Raw genomic sequence first — 25,815 nt, 5'->3', positions numbered from 1 at the left:
CAAGTATAATTGCATAAACTATTTTACAGCAAGGACAAACTATTTTTAATCAGGCGAGTTCCCCAGACGTTATTCCTCAAACTGAAAGAAAGGACCCTGCCAAACCCAGCAGGAAATCATTTATTTGCGTTTGCATGTTGTATATTGGAAACCATTAAGTAAATATAAAATATAAAATGCCCTTGTTTGAAGGGTTGGGGAGTGGAGGGGAAAAAACTGCAGTCGTCATTGATTTAGGAGCAGCCTACACAAAGTAAGTATTTAACTAGCTAGATATGTCGTTAGCTAGCAGAGCTAACGTTTACATGCTAACAACATTGGCCACTACCAGTCACACATGTTAAGTACTGAACATCAGAGATGTAAGCAAATATAAACCGACTATCCAATGTTTAAAGCACGTCATAGTTGATCACAATGTGTTAAATATGTGTTTTTCTGAAAATGGGCTAGCGATATTAACGAAAGCTAGCTGGCTAATGTTAGCTAGCTAGCGATGTATGGAACAGCATCAGTCTAGTGCCTGGGCTGGGGAAGATCATATGAGAATCGGACACACTAAGGCCCTTTACTCATTAAATATAAATTAATTGGCATTGAGTACTCTCTGACAAGTGTCAATGATTTCACTCATCACAAACTAAATGGTTTTGTATTATGATGCAGGTGTGGCTTTGCTGGAGAAACGGGGCCCAGGTTCATCATTCCTAGTGAGATACAGAAGCCGGGACAACAGCAGGTGAGTGAGTTGGTGAGCGAATTAATGAATGACAAGTGCTCTTCAACTTATGGACAGGCATTATTGAAATCGACTCTCTCTTCTCTCTCTGTGTGTGTGTGTGTGTGTGTGTGTGTGTGTGTGTGTGTGTGTGTGTGTGTGTGTGTGTGTGTGTGTGTGTGTGAGAGAGAGAAATAATGACTAGTGCTCTTTAAAGTGGAACTGACAGCGTTATAACTACTTTTCAGATATGAAACAAACAGACAATCATAATATCAGTAAAATATATCAAATTCCCAGATTATGCTACAAAACCAACTTTATAAAAGGTTTTTCCATGACGAACACTAAGGCATTGTTGGCAGAATAGATTAGATGGATGCAGTTCAGTGCATGATTAATATAATTCACCAATACATTACTTGGTGGTCCAAAGGTTATCAGGTTGTAAATCCCAGCTGGCCTTGTACATTGTTTGCTGCCTCCACCCGGGGTGCACTGATTCGGTTTCAATTACTCAATATTTTTGACAAAAATGGGTGAATGTAACTAAGATTGGGAATGTCAATATAATCAAACTAGCAATGGCAATGATCAGTATAATGGCAAAGTCAGTCATAATGTGCTAATAGGCTAGGGTATCTATTTATGTAGCAAGATAAAAACATGGAGCATACCGTTAGCTAGCTAGCTTGCTGCTAGGAGGATATCATGTCATTGGAGGGGTGGGTGAGTGACTTCTCACACTCATTGTTTTTCGGTGGCTATACACAGCTAGAGATGCAGGTGTCATTTTGTTAGCTAGCAAGAACCTGAACCACTGTATTATACAGTTATCATGTCTCTTGCGTTCACAAATTCACTCTGGCTAGCTACTCTACATATCAGTACATACACACAATATCTAGGTCTAATGCATAGTACAGTGCAAATTACAATACAATATATATATATATATATATATATATACAATGGATGTATCTCTTCACAGTCCCCTTTGTGCAGTAAGGTGCTATTTTATCTGTTTTTTTTAACTGGTTTTATTGCTAATATATATATATATATATTACATTTTTCCCCCACATTTTCATACAATACATTTATATTTTCCAATGGGGCTATACATTTGGGTGAGTTTTTTTTCTCACCTGAGTAGCCTCATTTAACTGCCAAAAAGATAATTAAACCATCTAGTGTTCAGCGAAATAACAACACAATGTCAAATACAGGTAGCCTAGTCAAATAATTAACTTCCAATCACCTCAACCGTTACTCTCTCGCGGTAATTCCACTAACGGTCCGTATGTAGCCAAAAGTAGCTGATTCAGTTTGCTCGAGAATTGATAATAATTTTTTTTTTTTTTAAGTACTTACCAGCAGTACTGCACCTGTCGACGACACAAATTGTTCTGCTTCCACGAGCACATCCAATTCTAGCATCAGTAATTCTATATTTGTTGTTAGCCCAGCTAGCATGGACACTGACAGTTGTGAATCTGATGCAGCCGAAGAGCTACTGCCCCCTTACCCGGGAAAGCAGCTAAATAAAAGACGGGGACATTGGACCATCGAAGAGGCGCAAATATGATGAGAACTATATTGATTTGGGGTTCACTTATATTGGGAGTAGTGCCTTTCCTCAGCCACAGTGTGTTATATGTGCAAAAGTACTATCTCACAACTTGATGAAACCTTCACACTTGTGCAGACATTTAGAAACAAAACATGCCAAATTGGAAAATTGGCCACAGGATTTTTTGAGCAAGAATTAAGACTACTTTCGAGTACTAAGACATGTATAAAAGCAACCGATACCATTAATAAGAAGGGGCTAGAAGCGTCTTATATGGTGAGCTACCAAGTGGCTAGGACAGTCAGGTCTCATACTATTGTGGAGGACTTAATTATCCCTGCTGTTGCGGATATGGCTGGGGGAAAAGGCCCAAAAAACGAATGCCTTTATTAAACAACACTGTTTCATGACGCATCAGTGACATGGCAGGAGATGTTTTGAAACAGTTACTGCGTTGCACACAAGCCAGTGAATTCTATGCGTTACAGCTGGATGAGTCAACAGATGTAGCAGGCCTGGCACAGCTCCTGGTATATGTCTGTTACGTTTATGGGGGGTCAATTAAGGAAGATATCCGCTTCTGCAAACCACTGGAAGTCAGGACAACAGGAGAGGATATTTTAAAAGTACTGGACAGCTTTGTGACACCAGATGGACTTTGGTGGTAAAGATGTGTTGGTATCTGTACTGATGGCGCAAAAGCCATGACATGGAGACATAGTGGAGTGGTAACGTGCATGCAAGCAGTTGCTCCCGACGCCACTTGGGTACACTGCAGCATCCACCAAGAAGCTCTTTCTGCCATGGGAATGCCTGACAGCTTGAAAGACGTTTTGGTCACTACAGTGAAAATGGTTAACTTTGTTAAAGCAAGGCCCCTGAACTTGTGTATTTTCTGCACTATGCAATGATGTGGACAGCGACCATGTAACCCTTTTACAACATACAGAAGAAGTACACTGGTTATCAAGGGGCAAAGTATTGACACATTTTTTTTTTTAATTGAGAGACGAGCTTAAAGTTATCTTTACTGACCATAATTTTCACTTGTCTGACCGCTTGCATGATGACGAGTTTCTCACACGATTGGTCTATCTGGGTGATGTTTTTTCTCTTCTCGCCTGAATGATATGAATCTAGGATTACAGGGACTCTCCCAAACTATATTCAATGTGTGGGACAAAATTGAGGCTATGATTGAGAAGTTGGAGCTCTTCTGTATGCATTAAGAAGGACAACACACAGGTCTTTCCATCATTGTATTTTTTTATTGTGTGCAAATGAACTCAAGCTTACAGACAATGTCAAATGTGATATAGCGAAGCACCGGAGTGAGTTGGGTGCCCAATTACTATTTTTTTATTTCACCTTTATTTATCAGGTAGGCTAGTTGAGAACAAGTTCTCATTTGCAACTGCGACCTGGCCAAGATAAAGCATAGCAATTCGACACATAGAACAACACAGAGTTACACATGGAATAAACAAAACATACAGTTAATAATACAGTAGAAAAAAATAAAACAAAAAGTCCAAATACAGTGAGTGCAAATGAGGTAAGATAAGGGAGCTAAGACAATGTATAGGCCATGGTGGCAAAGTAATTACAATATAGCAATTAAACATTGGAATGGGAGATGTGCAGAAGATGCATGTGCAAGTCGAGATACTGGGGTGCAAAGGAGCAAGATAAATAAATACTGTATGGGGATGAGGTAGATAGATGGGCTGTTTACAGATGGGGCTATGTACAGGTGCAGTGATCTGTGAGCTGCTCTGACAGCTCGTGCTTAAAGCCAGTGAGGGAGATATGAGTCTCCAGCTTCAGTGATTTTTGCAGTTCGTTTCAGTCAATGGCAGCAGAGAACTGTAAGGAAAGGCGACCAAAGGATTAATTGGCTTTGGGGGTGACCAGTGACATATACCTGCTGGAGCACGTGCTACGAGTGGTGCTGCTATGGTGACCAGTGAGCTGAGATAAGGCGGGGCTTTACCTAGCAGAGACTTGTAGATAACCTGGAGCCAGTGGGTTTGACGACGAGTATGACGCGAGGGCCAACCAACGAGAGCGTACAGGTCGCAGTGGTGGGTAGTGTATGGGGCTTTGGTGACAAAATGGATGGCACTGCATCCAATTTGTTGAGTAGAGTGTTGGAGGCTATTTTATAGATGACATCGCCGAAGTCGAGGCTCTGTAGGATGGTCAGTTTTACGAGGGTATGTTTGGCAGCATGAGTGAAGGATGCTTTGTTGCGATATAGGAAGCCGATTCTAGAACAGAATAGTGATGCTGGACGGGCGGGCAGGTGTGGACAGTGATCGATTGAATAGCATGAATTTAGTTTTACTTGCATTTAAGAGCAGTTGGAGGCCACGGAAGGAGAGTTGTATGGCATTGAAGCTTGTCTAGAGGTTAGTTAACACAGTGTCCAAAGAGGGGCCAGAAGTATACAGAATGGTGTCGTCTGCATAGAGGTGGATCAGATAATCACCAGCAGCAAGAGCGACATCATTGATGTATATAGAGAAGCGAGTCGGCCTGAGAATTGAACCCTGTGGCACCCCCATAGAGACTGCCAGAGGTCCGGACAACAGGCCCTCCGATTTGACACACTGAACTCTATCAGAGAAGTAGTTGGTAAACCACGAACGGCAATCATTTGAGAAACCAAGGCTGTCGTCTCTGCCAATAAGAATGTGGTGATTGACGAAAGCCTTGACTAGGTTGATGAATATGGCTGCACAGTAGTGTCTCTTATCGATGGCGGTTATGATATCGTTTTAGGACCTTGAGCGTGGCTGAGGTGCACCCATGACCAGCTCTGAAACCAGATTGCATTATCAGTGGTAACAGTGTTTCCTAGCCTCAGAGCAGTGGGCAGCTGGGAGTAGGTGCTCTTATTCTCCATGGACTTTACAGTGTCCCAGAACTTTTTTGAGTTTGAAAAAGCTAGCCTTACTTTTCCTAACTGCCTGTATATATTTGTTCCTAACTTCCCTGAAAAGTTGCATATCACGGGGGCTATTCGATGCTAATGCAGAACGCCACAGGATGTTTTTGTGCTGTTCCAGGGCAGACAGGTCTGGAGGGAACCAAGGACTATATCTATTCCAAGTTCTCATTTTTTTGAATGGGGCATGCTTATTTAAGATGGTGATGAAGGCACTTTTAAAGAATAACCAGGCATCCTCTACTGACGAGATGAGGTCAATGTCATTCCAGGATACCCCAGCCAGGTCGATTTAGAAAGGCCTGCTCGCAGAAGTGTTTTAGGGAGCGTTTGACAGTGATGAGGGGTGGTCGTTTGATCGCAGACCCATTACGGATGCAGGCAATGAGGCAGTGATCGCTGAGATCTTGATTGAAAACAGCAGAGGTGTATTTGGAGGGCGTGTTAGTTAGGATGATCTCTATGTGGGTGCCCGTGTTTACTGATTTGGGGTTGTACCTGGTAGGTTAATTGATCTTTTGTGTGAGATTGAGGGCATCAAGCTTTGATTGTAGGATGTCCGGGGTGTTAAGCATGTCCCAGTTTAGGTCACCTAGTAGCACGAGCACAGAAGACAGATGGGGGGCAATCAATTCACATATGGTGTCGAGGCACAGCTGGCTGCAGAGGGTTGTCCATAGCAAGCGGCAATGGTGAGAGACTTGTTTATGGAAAGGTGAATTTTTAGAAGTAGAAGCTCGAATTGTTTGGATATAGACCTGGATAGTAAGACAGAACTCTGCAGGCTGTCTCTGCAGTAGATTGCAACACCGCCCCCTTTGGCAGCTCTATCTTGGCGGAAAATGTTATAGTTAGGGATGGAAATTTCAGGGTTTTTGGTGGTTTTCCTATGCCAGGATTCAGACACGGCTAAGATATCCGGGTTGGCAGAGTGTGCTAAAGCAGTGAGTAAAACAAACTTAGGGAGTAGGCTTCTAATATTAACATGCATGAAACCAAGGCTTTTGCCGTTACAGAAGTCAACAAATGAGAGCACCTGGGGAGTGGGAGTGGAGCTAGGCACTGCAGGACCTGGGTTAACCTCTACATCACCAGAGGAGAAGTAGGATAAGGATACGGCTAATGGCTATACGAACTGGCCGTCTAGCACATTCGGAACAGAGAGTAAAAGGAGCAGGTGTCTGGGCACGATAGCATAGATTCAAGGCATAGTGTACAGACAAAGGTAAGGTAGGATGTGAGTACATTGGAGGTGAACCTAGGCATTGAGTAATGATGAGAGAGACATAGTCTCCAGAGACGTTTAGACCAGGTGATGTCATTGCACATGTAGGAGGAGGAACAACATGGTTGGTTAAGGCATAGTGAGCAGGGCTAGAGGCTCTACAGTGAAATAAGACAGTAATCACTTACCAGGACAGTAATGGACGATGCATATTGATATTTGAGAGAGGCATGCGTAGCCAAGTGATCATATGGGTCCAGTGACTGGTTGGGCTGGCTGGGGACACGGTGATTCAGACAGTTAGCAGGCCGGGGCTAACATGCTATCAGTTAGTAGTCCGGGACTAACAAGCTAGCAGTTGCCAGACCGGGGCTAGCAAGCTAGCAGTTAGCAGACCAGGGCTAGCAAGCTAGCAGAATGGCCTTTGGGGGACGTTGCGATGGAGTTGTCTGTTTTTGCCTCTTCGTGCGGTGACGTTGATAGACCAGTCGTGGATTAGTAGGGTTCCAAGTTGATCTAGGTAGCTAGCTGGCCGTAGATAGCAGAATGGGACTTCAGTGGAAGTCGCGCCTGAGAGGCCTGTTGGAATCCTCGGGCAGATTATGTCGGTATTCCAGTCGTAGAGGATCGTTGGGGTTCCATGCCCTGTACCGGCAGTAGAAGGGGTCCGGATATTGTAGACCAGGAGTTGGCTTCGGTGGTAGCCCAGGAGCCCTAGCCGGGCTAGCTTCAGGCTAATTGGTGCTTGCTCCGGGATGGAAACGCTAGCCAGGAGTAGTCACCGGGGATTGAGGTTAGCTAGTTGCAAAGATCCAGATGAAAATGTTCAGAGTTTGAAGTAGGAATCCAGGGATATGGAAAGAAAATAATAGGTCCATTATGCTCTGGTTTGAGTCACGTTGTATGAACTGGCGAGAGCTTTCTGAGCTAAAGGTTAGCTGATGACCGCTAGCAGTGGTTTGCTGACTGATAGCTGGTAGCTATTTAGCTGGCTAGCTTCAGTTGAGGGATTCCAGATCCGAAGTAAATAGAAATATTTAAATAAAAAAAAAACAGATCCATGCCACATTGGGTGAGGCGGGTTGCAGGAGAGTATTTAGAAGTTGAGGTTTAGGAAAATATTTTTAAAAGATATGCGAAGAAAAAGATATACACAAGGGACACGACAGGACAAAGACGTCTGACTGCTACGCCATCTTGGAATGAGCCAGGTACTTTCCCAAAACGGATGACACAAGCAACTGGATTCGTTATCCCTATCATGCCCTGCCTCCAGTCCACTTATTGATATCTGAACAAGAGCGCCTCATCAAAATTGCAACAAGTGGTTCTGTGAAAATTGAATTTAATCAGAAGCCACTGCCAGATTTCTGGATTGGGCTGCGATTAGAGTATCCTGCCGTGGCAAGTCGGCTGTTAAGATACTGATGCCCTTTGCAACCATGTACCTATATGAGAGTGGATTCTCAGCCCTCATAAGCATGAAAACTAAATACATGCACAGACTGTGTGTGGAAAATGATTTAAGACAGAGACTCTCTCCAATACAACCCAACATTGCAGAGTTATGCGCATCCTTTCAAGCACACCCTTCTCATTAATCTGTGGTGAATTATTCACAATTTTTGATGAACAAATAAGGTTTTATATGTAGGCTGGATAAATATAGAGCAAAATGATTGATTATTATTATTTGTGCCCTGGTCCTATAAGAGCTCTTTGTCACAACCCGGCTCGTGGGAAATGACAAACTCACACTCATTCTTATGTTTAATAAATGTATCTTATAGTGTGTGTGTGGCAGGCTTACAATGATGGCAAAAAACAACATTTGAGAGTGCGGTGACCCTGGTGCTAGAGGGTGTACGCAGCTGGAGGTTGAATATTTGAAGGGGTACGGGACTATAGAAGGTTTGGGAACCACTGTTCTAGACCAACTGCAATTGACCTATGTCCTACTTTGCCTCACATGACCACACAGCTGGGCAGTAGTCCAGTTACGACAAAGCTAGATCCTGTAGGACCTGTCTGGTCGACTGAGCAACGCCCTATCATGGACAGACCTCTTCCCGTTTTAGCAACCATTTGAGTCTATATGTTTTTACCATGACAGCTTGCTATCTAGGGTTACACCCAGTAGTTTAGTCTCCTCAACTTGCTCAATAGCCACATTTTTCAATAATAGATCTAAACAAGGTTTAGCGTTGAGCGAGTGATTTGTCACAAAAATTATGCTTTTAGTTCAAATATTTAGCACCAGCCTATTGCTAGTTACCCATTCTAAAACTGACTGAAGCTCTATGTTAATTATCTCAGTTATTAATTTTACTTTTGCAGCCAATGCGTATACTGTTGAGTCGTCAGCGTACATAGACATAGAGGCTTTATTCAAGGTCAGTGGAAAAAACAGAAAACAATAATGGTCCTACCCGGCTGCCCTGCGGTACACACATTCAACTGAATTTGCATGAGAGAGGCTTCCGTTCACGAAAACCCCTCTGTATTCTATTAGATAGGTAACTCTCAATCCATAATAAGGTAGAGGATCCAAATCCATAACAGCAACAACAAAAAAGTCAGCAATCGGTTATTATCAATGACATCAAAAGCTGCACTGTAGTCTAACAAAACAGCTCCCACAACATTCTTACTATAAATTTCTTTCAGGAAATCAGTCATTTGTGTCAGTTCCATTAAAGGGTGCTCTGCTATTCAAGGGCACACACTTCTTTTAGGCTTAAATTGAAGATGTGGCAAACAGGAGTCCCAATGTATTCCGCTACCAACCTCAGCAATTTACCATCCAGGTTGTCGGTACCAGGTGGTTTGTCCTTATTTATATATAGCAACAATTTTTCACCTCTTCCACACCCACATTGTGGAACTCCAAACTACAGTGCTTGTCTTTCATTATTTGGTCCATTATGCATGAAATGAACGCTCAGCATTTGTTGTTTGAATGTCATACCTAAGTCCACTAATATTGTCAACAAAAAAAGTTAAAGTGATTAAAGGGTTCTGTTATGAACAAGCCATCTGCTTGTGCTTCAACACCTGCATTGCTTGCTGTTTGGGGTTTTAGGCTGGGTTTCTGTACAGCACTTTGAGATATCAGCTGATGTACGAAGGGCTATATAAATACATTTGATTTGATCTGCTTCAATGCAGGACGCAGTCGTTTTCTTTTTTTTGCCTAGAATTTCATTTACAGTACTCCAGAGCTTCTTCTTATCATACTTTATATCATTTATCTGTGTTCCATAGTAAAGTTTATTTTTGTTTAATTTAGTTACGTGATTTCTCAATTTACTGCATGTTTTCAAGTCTGCTGTGTTGTCAGACTTATCTGCTATTCCCTTTGCCTCATCCCTCTCAGCCATACAGTTTTTCAATTAATCATCTATCCATGGGGATTTGGCAGTTCTAATAGTCAGTTTGTTGATGGGAGCCTATCAGTAACCAGAATAAGCAGTTTCATAAATTTTTCAAGTGCAGTGTCCAGATGTTCCTCATTACACAAATCAGACCAACAAATCTTCCACATAGGAATCATTGAAAATCCTCTTGTAGGATTGTTTATACACAATTTTAGGTCTCGAATTTGGAACTTTGTTTTTTGTAGATATGGCTATTATATTATGATCACTACATCCGATGGGTGTGGATACAACTTTAGAGCAGATTTCTGCAACATTAGTAAAGACCTGATCAATGCACATGGATGATTTAGGTAGGTTGACTGATGACTTGAACCAGATTGCAGTCTGGTTAGCGATTGGAGATTATTTTTGAGTGGACAGCTTGATGACAACCAGTCAATATTTAGGACACCCAGAAAATATACCTCTCTTATGATATCACAAACATTATCCAACATTTCACACACCAAGTCCAAATACTGACTTGTAGCACTTGGTGGTCTATAGCAACTTCCTACGAGAATAGGCTTTAGGTGAGGCACATGAACCTGTTGCCATATTGTTTCCACATCATCTGACATGAGATCCTCTCTCAGCCTAACATGAAAACACTCTCATCAGCTCTGCTAGGGCGAGTAAAATGGTCAGTGTGGCGTTCTCTCGTTTGTGTCTGGAAGTAGCTAGCTAGCCAACTTTAGCCAATTAACTTGTGTGCTTGGTTGGGACAAGGCAGCTGCAGAAGGACGAGTAGGCTGCAATTCCCCATTGTTTATCAGTGCAATTTTCACGGCCAACTAGCAGTAAAAGTTGAGAGGGTTTATTTAATGTGCCATCGTTAGATTTTAGCTCATCTTTCTCTGGCTAGCATTAGTTGTTGGTGTGCATAACTGAGGGAGAGAGAGCCTACCTTTTTCATGGTTGTTTGATCAATAGGACTGTAAAGTTCCAAATGTAATAGAACTCCTGTGGTATTTACATACTTGCAGAAAACCATTCGGGTGCATTGTGGCTTTTGGCGAATGCATTCTACTGATCTGAAGTCGCGCTGTTAGAACTGCCTGCAAACATTCAGTTCAAAGTGAATGATGGCAGGCTTGTGTGGCAAATTACTTTTGCGTAAAGGCCTACTGTAGCGTTGATTGCCTATGGTGCACCAGTCTGCGTAGAGTCTGGTCCTGGATGAGACGGATGTTTAATTTAGTGCAGGGTCTATTAATTGTCCAAACGCATGGCTGATTTCACAAATACCTTATACATCATTCCCAAACATTCCCAAAACGAGCATATCTAAGCGGTCGCTTGTCAGAATCTTTTTTTTTTTATTTTTAAAAAAAATTTTTTATAAAGGTGTCATGCTGCCTTGAATGACAGATTTTAATAAGATTTAATGTTGCTAAAATGCTGTTAGTTCCATTTTAACTTTGGACAGGCAGTATGGTCCAGAATATGTGTGCGGAGCAGAGCGATCCCAATTTGATTGGAGCGCGGCGCAAGATTCCCAAAAGCTGAGCGTCGGCCTTCTCACCCGCTCCAATTTTGCCCAGTAGCGCTCACTTCACTAGCTCATGCCATGCCCAGCCCAGCATGCATTTTTAGTCTACTTCTATGCTGCTGTAGATAACTGTCATGATAGCAAATTATTAATAAACAAAAAATCTGATCTCTTAAACGTTTGGTTCATTTTTGTTCTGTTATCTGTATACAATAGGCCATCGTTGATTTTGATCCCAATAATATTCCCATGTTCAAGGAGCTCTCTGTTTTGATTGGATTATTTAGCCTAAAAACCTTTAGGCCTGCCTATAGACAAATAAAAATAAGTCTGCATCTCTACCTGGCAAGAGTGGCCAAAGGGGTGTTTAGCATCCCCAGTGGCTTTGCCAGTATAGAGAGGATATTCTCCGCTGCTGGCCTGCTCTCCAAGCACCATTGCATGAACCTGAAGCCACAGACTGGACAAACTCTGTCACGTCTGCTCGCGCTCCCCCTTTCTTGCGCTTGAGGTCGCCAGGCTGCTAATCATTACGCACACCTCCTGTCACCATCGTTACGCGCATCAGTGCTGCCTGTGGGTAAAACAACCCATGGTCACCTTGATTACCCCATACCCCAAAAACTTGACATTTTTCAAGCAACATTTTCTTATTGTCTGCTTGTTTAAGTCCATTACAAAACTACATTAAAGAAAAGTACAACATGCCTAAAGATTTCTTGGTGGCAGGCAATGTTGAAAAGTATTCTCATTACTTAGAAAAACCTAATATTGTAGGGCTTCCCTCATGCCACTTTTCATGTAGATTAGCCACTTGAATGTTAGCTAGCTACCAATCAGAACATCATTAAGATAGCCAAGACCAACAACCCAAACAAACCGACTATAATGCTACAAGTAGTGGGTGGAGTTAGACCTTACTACACAAGTTGAATGTCTTACCTGTGATTAAATGTTTGCACACACATAGCTGTGTGTAGCCTACTTGGACACCGGGTCCCCATAATTTCGCACTCTTACACACTGAATAGCCTGAAGCCACAGGGCGCTTCTCGCAGGCTCCATTTCCCTACATGGGAGCATTGTGAACCGTAGGTTGGGATTTTTGACCAGGTTACATATACAGTGCCTTTGGAAAGTATTCAGACCACTTGACTTTTTCCACATTTTGTTACGTTACATCCTTATTCTAAAATGTATTAAATTGTTTATTTTCCTCAATCAATCATCCATAATGACAAAGCAAAACGTTTTTAGAAATGATTGCTAATTTGGTTCAAGTCCGGGCTCTGGCTGGGCCACTCAAGGACATTCGGAGACTTGTCCCGAAGCCACTCCTGTGTTGTCTCGGCTGTGTGATTAGGATCGTTGTCCTGTTGGAACCGTCGCCTCCAGTCTGAATCTTGTTTCTCATGGTCAGAGTCTTTAGGTGCCTTTTGGCAAACTCCAAGCAGGCTGTCATGTGCCTTTTACTGACTAGTGGCTTCAGTCTGGCCACTCAACCATAAAGTCCTGATTGGTGGAGTGCTGCAGAGATGGTTGTCCTTCAGGAAGATTCTCCCATCTCCACAGAGGAACTCTAGAACGCTGTCAGGGTTCTTGGTCACCTCCCTAAGGCCCTTCTCGCCCGATTGCTCAGTTTGGCTCTAGGAAGAGTCTTAGGAACCACTATCTTCTTTCATATAAGAATGATGGAGGCCACTGTGTTCTTGAGGACATTCAATGCTGCAGACATTTTTTTGGTACCCTTCCCCAGTTCTTTGCCTCAACACAATCCTGTCTCGAAGCTCTACAGACAATTCCTTCAACCTTATGGCTTGGTTTCTGCTCTGACATGCACTGTCAACTGTGGGACCTAATATAGACAGGTGTGTGTGCCTTTTCAAATCATGTCCAATCAATTGAATTTACCACAGGTGGACACCATGTTGTAGAAACATCTCAAGGATAATCAATGGAAACAGGATGCACCTGAGCTCAATTTCAAGTCTCATAGCAAAGGGTGTGAATACTTATGTAGATAAGGTATTTCAGTTTTTTTATACATTTGCAAACATTTCTAAAAACCTGTTCTTAGATTTGTCATTATGGTGTATTGTGTGTAGATTGATGAATTAATTTGATTTGATCCATTTTATAATAAGGCTGAAACGTAACCAAATGTGGGAAAAGTCTGAATGCTTTCCGAAGGCACTGAACAACACAGCAGCTTTGCTGCATGTTTTGTTATTTCTGTATAATAAAATAATTTACAAAGTTGGCTCTTTTACAATGGGGGTCAATGGGAAAGAATAATATTTTTTTCCCCAATTTGTGGTTGAGGGGAATTCCTTCATATGACATGAATACCGACTCAAAGTATTGAAATGGACAGCCTCATCTATAACCATTTCTGTCGGTGTGTCTTTTCTCACAGTCTATCAAAGTGGTTCAGTACAACATCAACACAGAGGAACTCTACTCCAACCTCAAGGAGTTCATCCACACGCTCTACTTCAGGTAAGGAGCTTTTGACAAAGCTAGTAGTGTGTGTAATGACTGACACATCAGTGGCAATAACATTAAAGCAACCATGGGAGTCAGCCATTTTGGAGATGCACCCCAGGCCATAATAAAAGTAATGATTGAATGTCTGTCTACTACCTTTCTGTCCTGCCCAGGCATCTGCTGGTGAACCCCCGTGACAGGAGAGTGCTGATCATCGAGTCCATCCTCTGTCCCTCCCACTTCAGAGAAACCCTCACCAAAGTCTTCTTCAAACAGTTTGAGGTACTGAGACCAGCTGGACCAATGATCTATGTCTATGGGTGCATTTACACATGCAGCCCAATTCTGATCTCTTTTTTTTTCACTTGTTATTTTGACCAATTAGATCAGCTCTGAAAAAGATCTGATGTGAAAAGGTCTAATGTGATTGGTCAAAACCAATTCTTGGAAAAAATATCAGAAATGGGCTGCCTTTGTAATCTCAGCCTATTATGTGTAGAACCACTTTACCTGGTACAAAAATACTATCCCCTTCTCCTAACCCAAACTAGATGGGTGTAAGCTAAATGGTGAATGCAATGCTCCCCTAAGCTAATAGGGAGGCTCGATGGAGCCATCTCCATAGTGCTCACACCTGACAGTAGTTGGAACACAAAGGGCATGGATTTTATATTTTCAGGTCAGGCAATGGATGTTTAGGAGGATGCCTCTGTGTTTCCCAGGTGCCCTCAGTGCTGTTTGCTCCCAGTCACCTCATGTCCATCATGTCTCTGGGCATCAACTCAGGCCTGGTGATGGACTGTGGCTACACTGAGACACTGGTGCTACCTGTGTATGAGTGCATCCCCATCCTGTCAGCCTGGGAAGCCCTGCCTTTGGGTGGCAAGGCCATTCATAAGTAAGTCGTGTGCATGTGTTTGAGATGGTGTAATTATGTAAAGATGTTGCCGTGTGTGCTACTTTGCTTGTGTCACGTACTGAACTTCAGGGAAACAACCTTTTGTTCACCTCTTGAGAGCTGTGTGTTTCAAGCCCCAGTTTCTTGACTACTGACAGAATCAAGTGTATCAATGTGTGTGCTTTCAGGGGTACTTGACCCCTTTGATCTGTGTTTGTATGTGTTCTAACCCTCAGGGAGTTGGATGGGCTCCTGGTGGAACAGTGTACAGTAGACTCAGACTCCAGTACTGGACAGAGTCTACCTACAGTCATTGGTAAGACCCACGACATCAGAAACCTACTTGTCAAAAACATAAGTAACTTACCGTACAACTCAAGCAGTGCTTTTTTTCATTGTATAAACTGTCTCAGCCGTCCCATGGATCCTCTTGTCTTCTTGCTGTGGCTATATCATGCTTTGTGAATAGCTGTTGTTGGCAATCTTGTGAATTTATTTTCCTAATTAGCTTCATAATGATGCTGGTGTTCTATTGTTATATGTAGAGGAAGGAAGGAATTTATAATTGCTCTCTCTGGGTGAATCAATCATGCAACATTTTGTATTCAGAAGTCGTTGCTATAGCCTGATGTGAAAGAAAGGAAGGACCTGCTCTGTCTTTTTTGAATTATATATATATATATATATCACACACACACACACACACATGGCCTATTTTAGTTATTTTTCTCCTTGTGTACTGTATCCTGGAAGTACTGTTCTTTTCTGATCCGAGAGTGAATTCCTATGTAGAGCAGCAGTAGCTCACTAGCTAGCTGATGCAGGCCTGATGGGCATAAATCATTAACACAGGCATATTATAGACCATCTCTCTCTCTGCACTACTGAACCACACCACTACAGTACCACGGCACAACTGAATGCACTATTACAGTCAAATGACTGATGTAGCCTATGTAATTAATGGCATGAGACTGTTGTGAAAGCAAACACTAAACTGTAGCAAACGTATCCAAGGGAAGCAAAAAAAAGTATGTATTAAAATTGGGACAAGTAAACTGCTCTAAACTTATCAAGACTTGATATAATCTACTTTCTTCACTTTCTCCATACTTCCTCAACCAATGAGTGCACCTCTGGTGTCCTCTCCTTGTCTCGGACACACACCATTTGACTACAATGAGACACAATCATTTATTACAGTAATAGAACCATTGACGTGAAAGGAAGGGCTCTATGCGAGGGAGGATAAGTGGGTCATTGGTAAATAGATCTCACTTTTCATCCTGTATTTTGTTCCTAGGCTCCATCCCAGAGGAAGTTGTGGAAGATATCAAGGGTATGTTCAAAAGAAACTGAAACCACTTGTTTTTATTGCCTTTATTACAGACAATGCTGGGATTCCAGTTTAGCAGCTAAAGTAAATGGATTTGGCTACAAAAGGCAGCTAAAGCTAATTAATTTTTAAAAAGATATCTTCGCCCCATTCATATATGTTGGCGGTAGCACACTCTCATAGACCCTCTTGTTTGTGTTGTTTCTTGTCCAGTCAGGACCTGTTTTGTCAGTGACCTAAAGAGAGGCCTGAAGATCCAGGAGGCCAAGTTTAACCTAGAGGGCACGGCTGAGGTCAGTGACCTTTAACCCCCAACTGGGCAGTCAGTCATTTCTATATTTGCATTGTCTGGTATATTTAAGCAGTAGCTATTGCTGTGTTCTTCCAGTAAATGCCATTTGTTAAAGTTAGTTTGGTGAGTATTATAGTCCAGTGCATTTGAGACCCTTGCATCCATGTTCTTCCACCTTATAGCGACCAACACCACCCCCTGATGTTGATTACCCATTGGATGGGGAGAAGATTCTGCATATCAAGGGAACAATCAGGTAGCTGTTTTTTATATATATCTTCTCAGCTGAAATGTGATACAATTACAAAACACAGCCAAAGGGTTGTGTTTACTGATGTAATCTGTGTCCATTTCATTCATGTCCAGAACATTTCAAACCTAGATATTTGGTTCTGTGTCTCCTCTTTAATATCTGGGTCACCTTCTTCTATTATTGAATCTGGGTTGTCTCTGCAAGGTTTTCATCATGTCTGTCTGTATGCTCTTCTCAGGGGCGGCTAATGAACCTACAATTGCTCCTTGGGGCCACAAAAACGTTTATCAAATTGAATTGAAATCAAGACTTGTCTTTTTGCCAACTTATTGCAGGGACTCTTGATTGATGTGTTGGTTCTGTATTGTAGGGACTCTGAGTGACGTGTGGGTTGTTGTGTTTTGAAGGGACTCTGTGATGGAGATGCTGTTTGAGCAGGACAATGAGGAGAAGAGTGTGGCCACTCTAGTGCTTGACACTCTGGTCAAGGTAACATTCGTTTTCATAATTGAAAAATACAATGTATTAATCTGGGGTTTCTTTCTGCTCAAACCGCAAGAGATGAGATGATGCCAAAATGGGTATGGAATTCATGTTACTTCGTCAGTAATTACTGGACGATGTTTTGTTCGCAACGACCTTTCATCAGACATCTGCATCTTCTAATTAAAATCGTCAGCTATTTCATAATTCCTTTTTCCATTTTGTAATGACGAACGCATTTCACCAACACGTACGGGGAGAGACTTTAACCCTGTTACCATAGCAACAGTCCCAGCCTCCCGGGACTCTCCAGTTCACTGAGGTGAAATCGTCTCGGTTCCTTCTCAATTTGCCTGAAGACCCGATGTTGAATTGCATAGAATTCTACTTTGGGCAGAAACTAGCATTTGTATCAGGAAAGTTTCGTCTCACGACCTCTACAAGCCAGAATGCTGAATAAAATAATACTTTACTCGTTGTCTGTGTAGTTGGTCCTTTTGCAGGTAGGAATGTGATACAAAATGTCCACAGAGTAGTAATATCAACCCGACCTTCAGTATGCTGGTCTGTATATAGTTTGTATTTCTGTTTTTATTTTCAATACTGATGCAATTCGCACGTGACAAACATGTGCACAATATGATTGAGCCTAACTGAACGGCAAACACTTCCAGCTGATTGCAACAACAAAAAAGTGCTTTGGTTGACTACATTCGGCTATTGTGCATCATGTGCAATGCGTCAGCATAATGGATATACAAGTGAAAGAACCTATTGGTTCCGTAGAAAGTCGGGTAAACAATTCCCTGTGGATACCCCATCTCCACCTCCTACCGCCAAAATGACCAACAGCATGTACAGCTGGTAAAGTAAGTGAATATAATTTTATTCAACATTCTGCCTTGTAGACGCTATTGCATATTTTTGCCAGATTTGTTTTCAGACTGATATCCATGGGAACAGTCTTGATGTTTAGGTAACTTCTCAACGAGTCGGATCAGACCAATGACAGACCATTCATCTTAATAGGCAGAGCAGCTTCCATGACTCTTCTTGCATGCTTTGTGCTTGTGCTACACTCTAAGCACAGTACCATAAGCACTCATTGGTATTTTGTAGACAAGTGTGACAGGCAGTGTAGTAAGCTTGTAAACAGTCCACTTCTCTACCGTGTAGGGTCAGTCAATGAGATTTCTCTCCTGAGAGACCAGCACTGTGGACGAATAGGTTTCTGTGGATGAACAGGTTGTCACACCCAGTCCTTAAGGAGTTTTTTTCTTGCCTCTGTCGCCTCTGCTTGGCACCGGTTGCTGTGAACCACTTAACAAGTACAACTGATTTAGTAAATGAAACAAATCTGAATGACTGATAGATTTCTTCTGATCACATTATTTTTTTTTTGTTGGTCTTATTAAATCCTTATTTCTGTCCCATAGACAGTCTTAAACAGCTTGGGAGTTTAAGCCCAGTTTACTGTTAATCTTGTGAAAAGTACATTTGAGAAAATACGAAAGATTGTTACATACTGATGTGTTTCTATCTGATGAACCCCCTCAGTGTCCCATTGACACTCGTAAGGCGCTATCTGAAAACCTGGTCATTATCGGGGGCACGGCCATGCTGCCTGGCTTCCTGCACCGGCTCCTGGCTGAGATACGCCTCCTGGTGGACAAACCCAAGTATCGCGACGCCCTGGCCACCAAGAGCTTCAGGCTGCACAGTCCTCCAGCCAAACCCAACTGCACCGCATGGCTCGGAGGTGAGAGACAGAGAAGTCTGATAACCAACCTTGTCCTTGGACTCTGTATGGAACAGTTGGGGGTGGTAATGCAGGTAGGTATAAACCAGCTTTGAATAACCCTGTGTCTCCTGCTTTCCTCTCCCTGTGTAGGAGCGATCTTTGGAGCACTGCAAGACATCCTGGGTAGTCGTTCTGTGTCGCGCGACTATTACAACCAGACAGGCCGTATCCCCGACTGGTGCTGTCTCAGCTCCCCGCTGCCAGAATCAGTCTATGATGCAGGGAAAACCCCCCCACCACTCATGAAGAGAGCCTTCTCCACAGAGAAATAAACCACCAGACACTATTGTCTACCCCTGGTCTGCGTATGCAGTGCCACCCTAAACCAAAAATAGTGCACTATATATGGAAAGTGGTGTCATTTTAGTGGCACCACTAAAACTCACCCCAAACTCCCCCCAGACGTAACTTGAACATATCAGACATTATGGGTGTCTCAATAGTCTATTACGGTTTCCTCTACTCATGCCCTTCCCCTAATCTGTAAGGCGAGGGAGCCACTTTAGACTAAAGATGCACCCAGCATCTCAACCCCCAGATGGCTGTGGATTGTGGGGTTTTTAGTTCTATCAGTCTTTATGTGCTTGTTCTGTAAGACTCCTGCCACACTGTGTTCCAGATTCTGCTCACTCTATTGCTAACTATATGTTTTGTCTAATGATTGCACTGGTACAGTAGTCAGCATTTGCATTGAGAGTACTGTGCTAGGGTCAGGGAGAGCAAGTTCTGGGTCCAGATCTTTGTACACAAGGTGGTCTTGAACAAAGTTGTGGCCATGTGTTGACTATCCCCTTGAGGCAGAAGTGTGGATTTGACTCGGTTTTCCAGCTGAACTGAGGCTTGTCATGTTAACACTCTTGAGCTGTATATAGAAACTGTCAGTAAGAAAGTGTACTGCATTTCAACCAGATACATTGTAGTTCAACCAATTTAAATTGCAGTTCAGTTTTGATATTTGGCTGTCAAGTTTCTCTTTATGTAGTCCTTGTGAATGCTACCCCCAGGCATTCCTTTTCAGCTAATATGTAGTGTTTTATTTATTTTTTATTTGCCATGTAAAACATTAATATCAGTTTCAATCTCTCCAGAGCTCTTATCCTGTAATGCATCAACTCAAACAGCGCTAAATAAACATTCCTGCTATTGCATGTTGTCGTTCCTGTCTTGTTTGTTTGTTGTTCTGCCCAGTTTCTCATGAGGCTTATTTCTCACTCTCCAGAGCCTTTAAGTGATGTTTCACACAGATATGCCCACTACTAGAAAGCATACTATAGAGTACACTGGTTGAATTATGTTCACTCCATGAGACAGCAGTCAGGAGGATTGTTTGAATATGGTTTGTGGGTATTTCCCAGCACTGTCACTTTCAAAGTAATGAACACCAGGCCAAAGAATCACCAGTTGTATCATGCTTATAAGAAATAACAGGCTGAGCAGCACACACAGATCTCTGAAGTAATCTCTTTTCCAACAGTCACTGGCTGCTCTGGTATGGAGTGCCATGAGTCTAACACACGAAATAAAGAAAAGATGCCTAATGAATGCTCAAGTTGTTTTATTTTGCAACACTGACAAAGGTCTGTGTCATTGTGGGTTGTAACATGAGCTTTCCAATCCCCAGTTTGACTTCATCTCTTCCTGTACACGCACACACCAATTGCAGACACACGAAAAACACCCACCGTCACTGTCTCCCTCACTCTCTTTAGGCTTCCTCGGAGCTATCTCTGTTGGGGTCTCCCCTGCAGCCCCACAGGATCACCTACATATGGAGATGGGTATAGACTGAAGGATAACAGTGTCTAGTCTACCAATCCTGCATACTAACCAAACGGTACTAACCCCTAGAGTAAGTGATTCAACTCCCCAGTGTAAGTGATTCAACTCCCCAGAGTAAGTGTTATGCGAGAGGGAGGAAGGGAGAAAATAATGGAGATAGAGAGCAAGAGAGAGCGAGAGATAAGGAGGGAGGGAAGGAGAGGGATAAAGGGAGGGAGGGATAGAGATAAGGATAGAGGGAGGGATAGAGATAAGGAGAGAGGGATAGAGGGAAGGAGGGAGAGATAGAGATGTGGGAAGGAGGGAGGGATAGAGAAAAGTAGGGAGGGATAGAGGGAAGGATGGAGGATAGTGCGAAAGAGGGAGGGAATCTTATACGCTGCTCGTCTCTCCTCCAGACACTCACATTCAAAACAAACCTCCCTAATTAACTCATTGTCAATCACTCTGGTTTTAATAACAGAAATTATGATTCCACAGAATCACTCCACTGTATTCACCATCATCAGTGTGAGAGTTGTTGTAAAAACATTTGTTCTGAGCCCACTGAGTGCAGATGTGAGTTTAACATCTAGTTGTGAATTAAATTTGGTTGAGTTGTCAACTAATGTGTATTCATGCACAACAAAAAGTCCCCATGTCATTGATTTAGGTTAAAAGTCCCCATGTCATTGATTTAGGTTAAAAGTCCCCATGTCATTGATTTAGGTTAAAAGTCCCCATGTCATTGATTTAGGTCAAAAGTCCCCATGTCATTGATTTAGGTTAAAAGTCCCCATGTCATTGATTTAGGTTAAAAGTCCCCATGTCATTGATTTAGGTTAAAAGTCCCCATGTCATTGATTTAGGTTAAAAGTCCCCATGTCATTGATTTAGGTTAAAAGTCCCCATGTCATTGATTTAGGTTAAAAGTTGGGTAAAAAAAAGCCTTTACGTTGATGACTTTTTTCAAATTCAATCAGTTTCCATGTTGATTAAACGTCATCACATAGATTTTGGGGGTTAAAATGACAGAAAAACATGGATTCAGACAGTTTTTGCCCAGTGGGAGAATACTGTATTGGTAGTGGATGTAAGGGGTGCTTTCCTCCCTTATGAAGTGCTTTGAGCACTTGGAAAAGAACCAAATCCAGTTCATTATCATAATGAATGCATTATCTGTTAAGATAAATAATTATGATAATCTTTAGATGCTGAAGGTCATCAATCTGGCTTTAGTGTGAGGGAGGGACTGGTATATGGAGAAATAATGTATCTCCTGCACAGGTCACAATAATGAACTGTCATGTTCCTTCCCTCATCAAATATCATCCTCTATCACCTACAATTACACCACATTAGTTGTATTAAACTGCACATAAAATGATTCAGAGTGCATGGTAGTAATAATTTTTAAAAACTAAACAGGAGACAAAATACTCATTTAAAAGTAGGTCTAAAACGCATGTTAAAATGTAAATACAAAATCTCAATTCGTTTTGGTTAACTGACAACCATTTAGCTGCACATACCTGAGAAGAGAGAGAGAGAGCAAGAGAACGTGAATTACATTATGGGACATTTGAATGCTTTGATTAACACTTTAGTTAAAGTAACCGAATTGAATTTCACTTCACTCATCCTTTTTGGATTATGTCCAAGCGCCGCAATATAGTAGGTAGCCGAACCAACAAAAAGTCAGTTCTCCTCTGACAGAGTTTCACAGTCAGCGATGGTCATCGGAGGAGCGCTCAATCGGTCCTCGTTTCTACAACGCGTGATAATGGTCACATCTCTTCACGTTACACACGACTGTCACTGCCGCTCAGTTTTGTGAAATTTAGCCAGGCTATTTTTCTTTTAAACAATTTGACTCCAAAAAAAGAACAACTTTTTCCTTCAAGATGCAGTCTCGGCGTCTCGCAGATGTTGGCCTCTTTTCTGTTCCGTTTAAAATCTGCTCAGGTAAAGTATGACTGTTTTGATATATGTCACTATCAAGAGACAACAGGGAACATGTGTTGTGTCAATGGACAAGCAATTTTGTCATCCTTGGATGATGTCATGATTCTGCTTTTCATAAATCATCGTTTAATAGCCTACTCCTTGAAAACAGCTACCCAGAAAGAATGATATGCTATCAATCATTCCATGACTTTTAATACAGCAAAACTAGCACATCAAATAATTGGGTCTTTATTGTATGTAATTTGTTCCAAATACTGTGCTATCTGTAAAGGGTGAAGCTCTGCATAGAAGTGTCATATTTCTGTATCTCAAATTTATTCCCTGGCTCCAAGATATGCCTCCCATTACCACTGAGAGTCACATTTAGAGCTATTTTCTCTTACATTGTAACTCACTTTTTGTCTCGCAGTAAATTCACCATTAGGGAAATAGAGTTAATCCTCTCCTATAGCGCACACTGAAGAGCTCCAAGAGAAATCAGGGATAAACCAACTTTTCAGGTTCGTAATGCAAGCTGGCATAGTAGTTAGAGCGTTGGACAAGTAACCAAAAGGTTGCAAGATCAAATCCCTGAGCTGACAAGGTAAAAATCTGTCATTCTGCCCCTGAACAAGGCAGTTAACCCACTGTTCCAAGGCCGTCATTGAAAATAAGAATTTGTTCTTAACTGACTTGCCTCGTTAAATAAAAGCTTATTCCAGTATAACTACAAATTGAACAGGAACTGAGGTGTCACCACCTGCATGGAGTTCTTTAGGTTTTCTGGGAAATGTAGTTTACATTTACAGGTTTAATATTTTATACAGGGATGTTGAAGTTGCACCTGGTGTCTTCTACTATTCTTACTCTGAATAGTAAGTTGAGACCCTAAATGACTTCAAATCAAAATCACATCGGGTAGTGGGTTCGATTCCCGGGACCACCCATACGTAGAATGTATGCACACATGACTGTAAGTCGCTTTGGATAAAAGCGTCTGCTAAATGGCATATATTATTATTATACATCAAATGTTTTTGGTCACATACACATGGTTAATAGATGTTATTGTGAGTGTAGCGAATTGCTTGTGCTTCTAGTTCCGACAGTGCAGCAATATCTAACAAGTAATCGAACAATTCCACATCAACTACCTAATACACACAAATCTAAGTAAAGGGATGGAATAATAGGCTGAACACACCGCTCGCGGGCGTCAACGAGCGTCTGCGTTGCCAAGGGCTAAAATAGAAGTCATTTCTATTTCTGACGCAGATTGCACTGCAAGTCCTGCCTCTCCTCATTGGTCTATAGAAGCAGGTACCCTCGTGCCATCTCCTCATTGGTTATACCCACGTAGGTGATTGAAAGACAAACTGTTACCGGTTGTCTTGGTAATGCTATTAAAACTTAGATGTCAATCACCATATAAGTTAAACAATGAAAAAGCCTGGAAGAGGAGAGATGACTAGAAACGATTCGGTTGACTGTTTTTATGTGTGGATTAATTGTCGGAGTAGAGGACCTTGTGCGTTTGAGGTGAAATAACAACCTAATGTTTATATCCCAGGACAAATTAGCTAGCAACAGCAAGCTAGCTAAATAGGACAAATTAGCTAGCAAGTGCAAGCTAACTAGCTAAATTGCCATAAATGTTTCATGCTCTTTGACCTGTCCCCAAATTAATGTCATTAACCTGCGTGTAGTGATCGCGTTTGGTGTAGGGGGACAAAATAAATGTATGCACAATGGCGCATATATGCAGCCGGTTTGGGTTCCGTGTAAGCCACCTGGCACAAGAGACTCATTGTGAGAGATAACAGACCTAGAAGTTCTGACTGAGCGCACATTTGAGTGACCCGTGACAGTACATTTACTTTGTGCTGTTAAAATGTATGCTATAAAATCCAGTGATTTTATTGGGGCAGTTCCCCCCTCATAGCAAATACAGTTGAAGTCGGAAGTTTACATACACTTAGGTTGGAGTTATTAAAACTAGTTTTTCAACCACTCCACAAATTTTGGGGAGGCAAGTTGGTTAGGACATCTACTTTGTGCATGACACTAGTAATTTTTCCAACAATTGATTATTTCACTTATAATTCACTGTATCACAATTCCATTGGGTCAGAAGTTTACAAACACTAAGTTGACTGTGCCTTTAAACAGCTTGGAAAATTCCAGAAAATTATTTAGAAGCTTCTGATGGGCTAATTGACATCATCTGAGTCAATTGGAGGTGTACCTGTGGATGCATTTCAAGGCCTACCTTCAAACTCAGTGCCTCTTTGCACTGGGAAAATCAAAAGAAATCAGCCAAGATCTCCAAAAGTCTGGTTCATCCTTGGGAGCAATTTCCAACCCCCTGCCGGTACCACGTTCATCTGTACAAACAATAGCACGCAAGTATAAACACCAAAAGTATATCTATCCACGGTAAAACGAGTCCTATATCAACATAACCTGAAAGGCCACTCAGCAAGGAAGAAGCCACTGCTCCAAAACTGCCATAAAAAAGCCAGACTACGGTTTGCAACTGCACATGGGGACAAAGATTGTACTTTTTGGAGAAATGTCCTCTGGTCTGATGAAACAAAAATATAACTGTTTGGACATAATGACCATCATTATGTTTGGAGGTAAAAGGGGGAGGCTTGCAAGCCGAAGAACACCATCCCGACCGTGAAGCACATGGGTGGCAGTATCATTTTGTGGGGGTGCTTTGCTGCTGGTGGGACTGGTGCACTTCACAAAATAGATGGCATCATGAGGGTGGAAAATTATGTTGATATATTGACGCAACATCTTAAGACATCAGTCAGGAAGTTAAAGCTTGGTCGCAAATGGGTCTTCCAAATGGACAATGACCTCAAACATACTTCCAAAGTTGTGGCAAAACGGCTTAAGGACAACAAAGTGAAGGTATTGGAGTGGCCATCACAAAGCCCTGACCTCAATCCGACAGAGAATTTGTGGGCAGAACTGAAAAAGCGTGTGCAAGTAGGAGGCCTACAAACCTGACTCAGTTACACTCGCTCTGTCAGGAGGAATGGGCCAAAATTCACCCAACTTATTGTGGGAAGCTTGTGGAAGGCTACCTGAAACGTTTGACCCAAGTTTAGCAATTTAAAGGAAATGCTACCAAAAACGAATTGAGTGTATGTAAACTTCTGACCCACTGGG

At 42.0% G+C, this 25,815-nt stretch overlaps 1 protein-coding gene across 2 annotated transcripts; it reads left to right on the top strand.

Moving 5' to 3' along the window:
* Positions 1-70: 70 nt before the first annotated feature.
* LOC118387077 (actin-related protein 10-like) lies at positions 71-20,075 on the top strand. Of its 2 annotated transcripts, none has more exons than XM_035775217.2 (12): positions 71-253; positions 667-751; positions 13,794-13,876; positions 14,038-14,146; positions 14,587-14,762; positions 14,999-15,078; positions 16,066-16,101; positions 16,312-16,391; positions 16,573-16,646; positions 17,051-17,132; positions 18,684-18,885; positions 19,018-20,075. In XM_035775217.2, the coding sequence occupies exons 1-12, from the start codon at positions 177-179 to the stop codon at positions 19,197-19,199; spliced, it is 1,266 nt and encodes a 421-aa protein (XP_035631110.1). In that variant the 5' UTR covers positions 71-176; the 3' UTR covers positions 19,200-20,075. The 2 variants fall into 2 exon arrangements, with proteins under 2 accessions (XP_035631110.1, XP_035631111.1); XM_035775218.2 differs by having other exon boundaries at positions 72-253; positions 667-739.
* The last annotated feature ends 5,740 nt before the right edge of the window (positions 20,076-25,815 follow it).

Source organism: Oncorhynchus keta, chromosome 8 (genome assembly GCF_023373465.1).
Source record: "Oncorhynchus keta strain PuntledgeMale-10-30-2019 chromosome 8, Oket_V2, whole genome shotgun sequence".
NCBI lineage: Eukaryota > Metazoa > Chordata > Actinopteri > Salmoniformes > Salmonidae > Oncorhynchus > Oncorhynchus keta.
This window is presented reverse-complemented; position numbering and strand designations above follow the sequence as displayed.

Coding starts and splice junctions, on each gene's coding strand:
- LOC118387077 (XM_035775217.2), top strand. CDS start 177: ATGCCCTTGTTTGAAGGGTTGGGGAGTGGAGGGGAAAAAACTGCAGTC. Junction 752..13,793: donor AACAGCAGGTGAGTGAGTTG/GTGAGCGAATTA, acceptor CTTTTCTCACAG/TCTATCAAAGTGGTTCAGTA. Junction 13,877..14,037: donor ATCCACACGCTCTACTTCAG/GTAAGGAGCTTT, acceptor TGTCCTGCCCAG/GCATCTGCTGGTGAACCCCC.